At 45.0% G+C, this 9378-nt stretch overlaps 1 protein-coding gene across 2 annotated transcripts; it reads right to left on the reverse strand.

Annotated features, from left to right (window-relative positions):
- Window positions 1-1338: 1338 nt before the first annotated feature.
- Window positions 1339-8812, reverse strand: LOC100024589 (rano class II histocompatibility antigen, A beta chain-like). 2 transcript variants are annotated; one of them, XM_007483642.3, is made up of 6 exons: window positions 8628-8812; window positions 3968-4237; window positions 3345-3620; window positions 2664-2774; window positions 2185-2208; window positions 1339-1674 (listed from the first exon to the last, which is right to left on the reverse strand). In XM_007483642.3, the coding sequence occupies exons 1-6, from the start codon at window positions 8725-8727 to the stop codon at window positions 1661-1663; spliced, it is 795 nt and encodes a 264-aa protein (XP_007483704.2). In that variant the 5' UTR covers window positions 8728-8812; the 3' UTR covers window positions 1339-1660. The 2 variants fall into 2 exon arrangements, with proteins under 2 accessions (XP_007483704.2, XP_056673939.1); XM_056817961.1 differs by lacking the exon at window positions 2185-2208.
- Window positions 8813-9378: the final 566 nt, after the last annotated feature.

The raw sequence follows: 9378 nt of genomic DNA on the forward strand, positions 1-9378 counted from the left end.
TTCCCCACTTTTAGTGGGGGATTTCCAGGCTTAATGAAGCTTAATTTAAGATGGGTTAAAGTCAGAAATCTTTAGTGGTTTTCCATCATTTATTATATACAAATTAAACAGCCAACTGATATTCAAGGCCTTTACAACATAATTATAACCTCTTTATCATAAGCCAAATCTCAAAATGTTACATTCCAGTCAAAATAGATGAAGTTTTTAATCTCTTATTCTTGTGCTTTCCACACCCAGGGCAATGTTAATGTTTACACTGCTTTTCTGCTTGGAAGAGATCTCACTTTCCTTTCTCATCTTCTCAACATCCACTCTCCCAGCATATTGCTAAATTTATCTCTCTCTTCCTTCAAAAATCCACCTCAGATGACTCCTCCTCAATGAAATTGATCCTGCTGCCCCAAAGCAAGTGTCCCTTCCAGAAGGCTAGATCTATTGCTTTCCATGTCAGAATCTCCAACACATATCTAGGCTGGGCATTAACACTTGATGCTTAATATTGATTGGGTTTGAATTCTATCAGTAGGGACAAATGAGCTCATCTGAGAGAAAGAAGGGGGACCAAACAGGCAGGAAAAAGATAGAAATTGAGCTAGCTGGTCATAAAAAGTCTGGTCACTGGTGCTATACCCTAAATTCCCTCAAGCCAAGGAGAATAGTTAAAGAGCCTAGAACCCTAGACCTGGAAGTAGAGATTAAAACAGGGGCAGTGAACCACCTTCAGTAGAAAGAAAACACATTTAAACCCTCAACTCTCCTCTTAGAATCAATACTGTGAATTGCTTGCAAGGCAGAAGAATGGTAAGAACTTGGGAATGGAGGTTAAATGACTTGCCCAAGGACACATAGCTAGGAGTATCTGAGGTCATATTTGAATCCAGGACCTCCCATCTCTAGACATGGATCTCAACATACTGAGCTCAGCAGGCCTTGGGGAAAAAAAGAAAAATTGAAACCACCCTGGATTCTTCAGTCCTTCCCACTAACCATTCCCCACTCATAGCATCCTCCCAATTCCGCAGAGTAATAAGAATGGTGGCAGACATAGTAAAGGGGCCTCTTTCATAAAATACTTTCATTCAACTCAGATTTCTTAGCACTGAATCCATACAAAGCACTATGCTGGGAACCACATAAGATACCAAGAGGAATATAGCAATGGCAGCTACAGTTTGTGACACATGAGGAGGCCAGGTCTCAGCCCCAGGATCCATTAATCAGATGCCTCTTCCTTTTCTTTGTGCAGAGAAGTGTCTTGGCCCAGTCCTTCTTGCTTATTTTCTTAATATATCTCCTCCAGCAGTCCCGAGCATACAAGAAAGGATATGGATGACATTTTTATTAAGGAAAATTACAGAAAAAAACCACATTCTTAATGCAGAAAAGTTAGCAGTGTAACAGGGAGTCTACATGGGAAGGGCAGGAGCAGACTTCCTTTGCCCTTAGGCTCTGTACCAAGAACAGAGAAAACATCCAGAACAGAAGGTGGAAGTCCCAGGGTCTTTGGAAAGAAGGAGGATGGCAAACAGCATCCAGGTCCAAGAGAAAACTGGCTCCAAGGCAATCACTGAACTTCAGCCCTGTCCTGGGTGATGGGGACCCTGGTCAGGAGAACATGGAAAGAAGGCCCTCGCTTTGAAAGACACAATCCCAATGTTTATCTTAGCAGACCTGCAGGGGGAAAGAGAGTCATTACAAACTACAGACCCTCAAAGCAGCACCTTTTCTTCTCTAGGGAAGAGGAAGGGACTGATGAGAGCGTGGAAGTAGTGGCCTCATTCACCTACTTTTGCCCTCAAAAGTTCACCTTCACCACCGGAAGAGATTTAACAAAATCACTTTTCTTTTTAAAACCCAGACTTTTGATCTTTTTCTACCTCCTGGAATCCCAAGGTGATCTCCAAAAACTCTGATCCCAAAGAGAAGGGGCACTACCTGCAGCAGGGCTTCTGCTGAATCAAAGGATATTTGGAGAATAGTCCTGGAAACTTCCTGTAGCAACAGGTTAAAATATCCCCCATTCTACCATGACCCTCCCATTCCAAGGAACCCCATCAAGCTCCAATTATGGATCAGAAGAGCCTAATGAGAGAGGATCGGAAACAGTCACACACACTCCTCTAGTCTGAGCACAGGGATGGAGAACTGGGGTCCTTGATGGGAAAGGAACAGGGACATTACCTGCAGGCTGAGGCCCAGCACGTCCTGATGTAGGGAGGGGAAGAATGAGAGAGAGAAAGAGAACAACACCAGGTCACAAACAGTCAGATCTGGAGGTTGGAGGATTTCTACCCTAGACTTAGGATTCCCATCCACCATCCCAATAGGAACCTAAACTTTAACCCAATTATTTCTGAGACATTTTCATCTTCATTAAAAGAGAGGGGGAAGTTCAGAGGTTGTAAAAGTCTAAGGGTTTCCTTTCTTTGTCAAGTCTAATATGTGGATCTCATGATACCTCCAAGTCATCAATTCCAGGTTGGTTTGCTTTGGAGTGACCCCAGTGTCTCTGGGCTTTCACCTGAACTCCTGATATAAATGTCCTCTCTGAGATAAGAAGAACTAAGGCCAATGCCAGAGCCCCTGGCTCAGTGGAGACACATCTTCCCCCATGGCCTGAGCTCAGTGGGAGCCACACCCCCTTCTCCCATGCTCCTCACCTTTCTGGCTCTTCAGGTGGAGGATCAGTCCTACACTGAGGAAGATCAGCCCCAGGACAAAGCCTCCAACTCCACTCACAAGTTTGCTCTGGGCAGATCCAGACTGGGCCCCTGCAGAGAGCATGCTTTGGGGTCACCACTTTTCAGCCACTCCCTCCCACCCTCAATCAGTGCATCCACCAGGGATGTAAAACCTCAGGGCCCAGCCTGGTTTGGGGGCACTAAGAAATAGAGGGAAGCAGGACAGAAGCCTGGATTCCATCTCCATCTGAAGAGGAAACGGAAGTAAAAAGGTCCAGCGGGTTCAGGGTTGAGGCAGGGAGAATGACTGCTTCTCTGAGGACATTTCCCACCTCTTCATCCCAGGGATGTCTAAAGGCTGAGTTCCCAGAGGTAAAGATGGTCTCTGCTGGGGGAAGGGACCCTCAGGGGAATTTGGGTCCTCAGGAAAGGAAGGAGGAAGACTTGTCAAGTTCCCCATGTTGAGCAATAAGTGTTTCCAGAAAGCCCCCAGGCTCAGGGGATGCCCCTTGGAGCAGGCAGGGAGCTCTGCTGGGGAGGTGGGGAGGGGAGGAGAATGCTCATGAACATTTACTGAAGGACTCCAGAGCTGGAGGCCCCCCAGTCCAGGAGTGCAGGGAGGGGGCAGGCTGGGGCCAGAGGAAGGAAGTTGGCTCTCACTCCATTCCATAGTGATGGGGCTCTGGAGGCTGGCATGCTCCACACCGCAGGTGTAGATGTCTCTGCTCTGGGGAATCGTCTCCAGCATGACCAGGGTCTGATAGGTCCAGTCTCCATTCTGGATCACCTCCGTGGAGATAACCCCGGCTGTCTGCTCCTGCCCGTTCTTCAACCATGTGACCTTGATCTTGCTTGGATAGAAGCCAGTCACAGAGCAGACAAGCAGGTGCTGCTGGGCCTCTTGCTTGGAGGGGGAGACGGTCAGGCGGGGCTGGGCTGGAGAGGAGGAGCAAAGTGTGAGGAGACAGGGCAGCTTTTGTGTAGAAACTGCCCCTTCCTTCTGATGGGAATCCCCCTGCCTGTCAGGCCAGTCCAGCTCAGGCTGGGACATGCTGTCAGTCATGCAGTGGGTCAGGGCCTCCCGGCTATTATTGTCCCCATAAGAGACTTCGGGGCTGCACAGGGTCCTCCTAACCCAGACTTTGTTAGCAGCCCCTTGGGGGCGGGGTCCCGTCATGGTGGGGGAAGGGGGATAAGGCGAAGCCTCCTCTGGTCAGGTGAGGTCACAGGGTTAAGTCCTGGGAGGTCCACGGTGGAAGTCAGAGGGGGGAGGGGTCACTTACCTCTTCTTTCCAAAGTGAAGGGCTTGTATGCCTCGTAGTTGTGTCTGCACACCGTGTCTAATGAGGCTCGTTTTCGCTCCAGGATGTCTTTCCGGCTGTTCCAATAGTCCGCGTCTCGCCGCCCCAGCTCTGTCACAGCCACGTGTTTCCCCAGCTTACTGTCATAGCGGACAGTCTCCTGGTCATTGTAGAAGTGTCTATTCACGAGCCGCACCTGCTTGGAGCCGTTGGTGAAGTAACACAGGGCTCTGTACTGGTACACAAAATCCTCTGTGGAAGGACATGGTGCAGCGTCAGATCTGGGCTGACTGACCAACTCAGGCCTCATGACCAGGCGAGGATCCCCAGGGTCAATGCCTGACTGGTCATCTGCTGGGCCGGGTTTCTGAGCCTTAAGCACCAAACCCCACCTATCCCGGGAGGGATGGGTTGAACCAGCCTATCCTGGGACAGGGAGGCCACACCTCTGCCCCGTCCTCTGGGCGGGGGAGGGCCAGGGCCACTTTGGGTGTGGAGGGTCTGAGAGGGCTGCAATGCCCCTACTGCTGTGTGAGTGAAGTCATAGTGAGGTACTGGGTGTCAGGTGCAGAGCTGCTCCATTCCCCTCTCCACAGCCCCGAGGTATGTGTTTTGCATGCCCTGGCAAAGCTCCCTCCAAACTCTTCCTCCCTCCTCCATCTGGGCTCATGTGGTGCTCACAGGAAGCTTGAAGTTATAGTTTAGGCACGCAAACTTGAAAACGTTCACCTACACTGCTTGCTGTGGAGGATTCCAGAAAACCCACAGCACATGCCAGCACTCCCACAGAACCCTCACATGCATCCACACATCCAGAAGCAATCATTATACACACAACCCTCACACACACAGAAACAATCCTCACATGCAGAGAAAGGGGGAAGGGGAAGAGCGGGGAGACACAGAATGTCTAATTTGGAAGGACCTTCTGTTGTCTCAGACACAAATACAATAGGAACAAGGGAATGGGGCTTTGTGCCTCCTTCTGGGCTATTTCCTCTCTTGATCATCCTCCTCCCAGCATCCTCTCCTCCACAGTGCCCCAGTCCAGGCTTTGGAGACCTCACTCTCTCCCAAGATCTTCCTCCTGCCTGCACCAAGCCCGAATTCCCCCCAAAACCCTGACCCCAGGGATCTGAGCTCCAATCTCCCAGTACAACTGCACAGGTCAGCAGATGCCCGTCACACTGGCACAGTTGTTCTACTCTCAACTGTTTCTCTTCTTGAAAAAATTCCCATTTCTCAATCCTCCTTCAAGGGCATCTAGTGCAGTTCCTCACTTTAACAGAGGAGGAAACTGAGAAGGTGCCTGTAAGTCCCCCCAAAGATACCAGGCTACTAAGGATCAAAGGTGGGAATGGAGAACAAGTCCTCTGACTCCAGACCCAGTATTCTTCCCCAATCCACATTGCTTAACAAATACCAATCAATCCCCCACATGGAAGAAAACTAGGTGAAAGGCTTAAAAAAGAAAAACAAGTTGAGCCCAGGAACCTCAGGATAAATGAGCAGCTCATGGAATCTAAGGTGGGTGAGGGAGAAGTTCTAGTACTGAAAAAAAAAATGATTTCCACCCAATGGGACATCGTTTCATGGCACAAGAGATTCCATTAAATTTAGTTCAAATCCATAAAGTCCCTACTGTGCATAAAACATTTGAAGCCCTAGAAATATAAAATACCCCCACATAACCTCCTCATTACCTCATTATAAACTAGAATATGGAAAGAATCACATAGATAACAAAAATAGGATAAAAGAAGGGATGAAGGTAATGGAAAAGGATGGGTAAAGTGCTAAGAGAAACGAGAAAAATTTACTTCATCTGCCTAGAAGTACAGATTTGGGGAGTGAAGAAGATTGGACCAAGGTGATTGGAAGAGTCCAAGATTAACTGGAAACCAGGAATCTTGGAGAAATTCCCTGTTATCTCTAGGGCCCTGGAAAGATTTGTTCCTGCCTCTCTGCACCCTACTTTCTTTACAAAGTCCCCACATCTCACTTAGCTTGGAGAAACAAGTTGTTTTATGAGACACCCAAATTTAACTTTGTCCCATGGGAACTTGCCTTCTAGGAATTCCCAAACTGACCCTTGTCCCAGACAGGACAATAAACCATCAGACAGCCATTAAGCACCCAGAATAGGAGTGAGAGCTATTTAAGTCTTAAGTATCCTCTATGGTTTCTTGGTTTCTCTATTAGTATTTGGGCATCTCCCAGATACTCCAGCTCCTGGCTATGACTTCCCAAGCCCCAATGCAACTAGTCAGTTCTCTCTCTGGTTATATTCCCTAAAGAGTATACAAGACTCCAAATTTTTTGGTTCCATGGAAATTCCCATGATGAAAATTCCTATTCCTGAGGCATTTTTCTGGGAGATATTGTTCTCAGTCTCAGAGCCTAGCTCAGTGTGGTGTTGTGGGTGCCCATGATTCTGTGTGGTGACCCTAAGAACTCTTGTCTCCCTTGTCCTGATTAAAGACTTGTTCTTTTGTACCTACTTTTGTGGTTCTATTTTTCCAGGTTGACAGGAGCTATGGTCATTCCTCTGGGACCAGACACACCAGTTAAAGTCAAGGATCCAGGATGCACATAGAGAAGGGACTTGGACAAGGTAATCTTCACCCTCATCTTTGACTCCCCCTAACATGGTAGTACTAGGATACTCCAGGGACAAGGACAGTGAGCAAAGAGTGATTCTCCATTAGATGAATTCAAGAGACTGTAAGATAAGGGATTTTGAGGAAAGAGAGAACAGTGTAACCTGGGTAGCTCAAGGAAACTTTCACAGAGGATGAGGCACTGGAGTTATTCCTTGAAGTAAGTCAATCCCATTACAATCACCTAAATTGAGAGACAGACATGAGGAGGGAGTATATTCAAAAGATGAGCTGTTGCTCATCTTTTTTTCCCACATTGATCATGACTTTATTTTAAAATTAGCAAACAATACTGTAGAAACAACGATATTTAAATCTCTAAAATGCTGCATCTCAGATTTAGTTGGCAAAAAACAAAAATTAACAACAAGCATGAAAGTTTCAGTCTTCCATGTAGAAACCAGACAGGACTAAACTGTAAAAAGAAAGAAAGAAAGAAAGAAAGAAAGAAAGAAAGAAAGAAAGAAAGAAAGAAAGAAAGAAAGAAAGAAAGAAAGAAAGAAAGAAAGAAAGAAAGAAAGAAAGAAAGAAAGAAAGAAAGAAAGAAAGAAAGAAAGAAAGAAAGAAAGAAAGAAAGAAAGAAAGAAAGAAAGAAAGAAAGAAAGAAAGAAAGAAAGAAAAATGAAAGTTTCTTGTGGTCCTTTGTAAAATACCAGTTGAAGTAGAAGATTGTAAAAATGCATAGATCTTTTAAGAAAAGAACTGGCTGCCCAAGAGAACTCTCCTTTCACGATATTCCTTTTTTACTTCATATGTGAATTATTGATTATGCTGTAGAATATAATTGTTACAGCACTAAAAGGGATCTATTTAGGGAAGAGGCAGAGAAAGGAAAAAGGAATGCATGTAAGGCAATATTTCTTTTAGGTACAATAAGTATAATAGTGTTGTCAACATGGAATCTTGGAACCCCAAACTTGTGGCCTAGTGAGATCTGGTGAACCCCAGGTTTCAGGACTAGCTTGTAGGTTAAAGCTTCATATTTGACCCTGCTCCTGTGAGAATCCACCCTGACGGGAATCTCAAGTTTAACAATCCACTTCAGATGGGGACTAAGCCCAAGCCAAAGTTGAGTGACTCTTTTAGTCTTCAGAAGCCTCTCAGTATATCACACCCTCATTCCCAAGATAGAACTTGGGACCTTCAGCTTGTAAGACTGACACGCTGCCTACTGCACCAGAGAGTCACTTGACTTCAGCTTGGGCTTAGTGAAGTGGAGTCAAACCTGAAGCTTTAACCTACAAGCTAGTCCTGAAACCTGTGGTTCACCAAATGCCCTTAGGCCACAAGTTGGGGTTCCTAGATTCCATGTTGACAGTGTTTTAGGAAGACAAGATAAAAATTACACAAGACTAGCTTGGTTTTCACTGAATAAAGATCGTACAAATATTTGGAGAAAAATAAGGGTCACATTCTGAAGAATGCTGAGAGAACAGTTGAAATGTAATGAAGAGTGATATGAAATGAAACTGGAGAGTTGGGTTGGATTATGAATGTGAGAGCATTAAATGGCAGACTGATGAATTAGAATTGGTCCTAGAGGTAAAGGGAAGACACCAAAGGTTTGAGAGAACTTTAGGAAGAGAATTTCACATTTGTGTAAACAATGTAGAGTAGAAAGAGAAATCAACAGAATGGGCTGAGCAGTGAGAAAACTACAGATGATGCAGTCTAGGTGAGAGATGAATTTTCTCAAGGGAACCTTCTCAGTCCCATTATCATATTAATGGCATCAGAAACATATACTGATGCCAGACTTGTCTGAGGACAGCCTTGGTTTCTTCAGGACTCTGATGTAGTCCCCTGACCCAACATAGATCTCAAAATGATCACTTTGTTTTCCTAGAGAAGGATTCCTATCCAGGCTCTCCAGTGGCCTCTTCTCCACCACAATGAGAGATATTTCCACCCTATTCTTGGAAGCTCAAGGTCTCTTTTCCCTGTAGGAAACATCATCTAGAGAATAATATTATTGTACTTACCTGGGATGTCCCTGGCCCAAGAGACTGGTAGGCAAAACATCATCAATGTCATTAACAGACCAATTTTCCAGAAATTAGCAGAGATCCAAACAGCAACCATCTTGGAGGAGAGCAGGATTCAAGAGAATAAGCAAACTGTAGGCTGGTTGGCTTCTATCTAATCAGTAGGACTTAGCATCCAGCTTGTGGGAGAAAAAGATGTGGGTGCTTTTTCAAAGTCATCTTAGCATTGAACAATAAATAAAAGAGGAACCAATAAGCTTTAAGGCTTAGCTGTGTCATTTATCTCCAGGCAGCAGATGGTTCAACAGAAAGGCCAGCTAGGACATTTTTCTTGGCAGAAGAAACAAGTTCCTTAGATCCAGTTCCTTACAACCTCCTTACAACCTAAATCAACTTGCTTTCTCATTTGTCACTTGATGTACTGATATCTTTAGCCTCTAGTTTTCTCTCTTTTCAAAATACATTCAATTAGAATGTGGAGTCTTTGACAATATAGTTGTATCTCCAGTCCCTTAACACAATACTTTGCACATAGCAAGACATTCTTAAATTGTTCTGATCTTTCATAAATATACTGACAATAATAATTTACATGAAATTAATGCTTCAGATTACAAGGTGCTTTGCATATAATAGCCCTCACAACAATTCAATAGTGCCTTTATATTGAAATATTAATAAAAAATTTTTATATGAGTAAACAAAGGCTCAGAGCTTAAAATACTGACTCAATGTCCCAGAGATCTGG

The sequence above is a fragment of the Monodelphis domestica genome, chromosome 2 (genome assembly GCF_027887165.1).
Source record: "Monodelphis domestica isolate mMonDom1 chromosome 2, mMonDom1.pri, whole genome shotgun sequence".
Classification (NCBI taxonomy): domain Eukaryota; kingdom Metazoa; phylum Chordata; class Mammalia; order Didelphimorphia; family Didelphidae; genus Monodelphis; species Monodelphis domestica.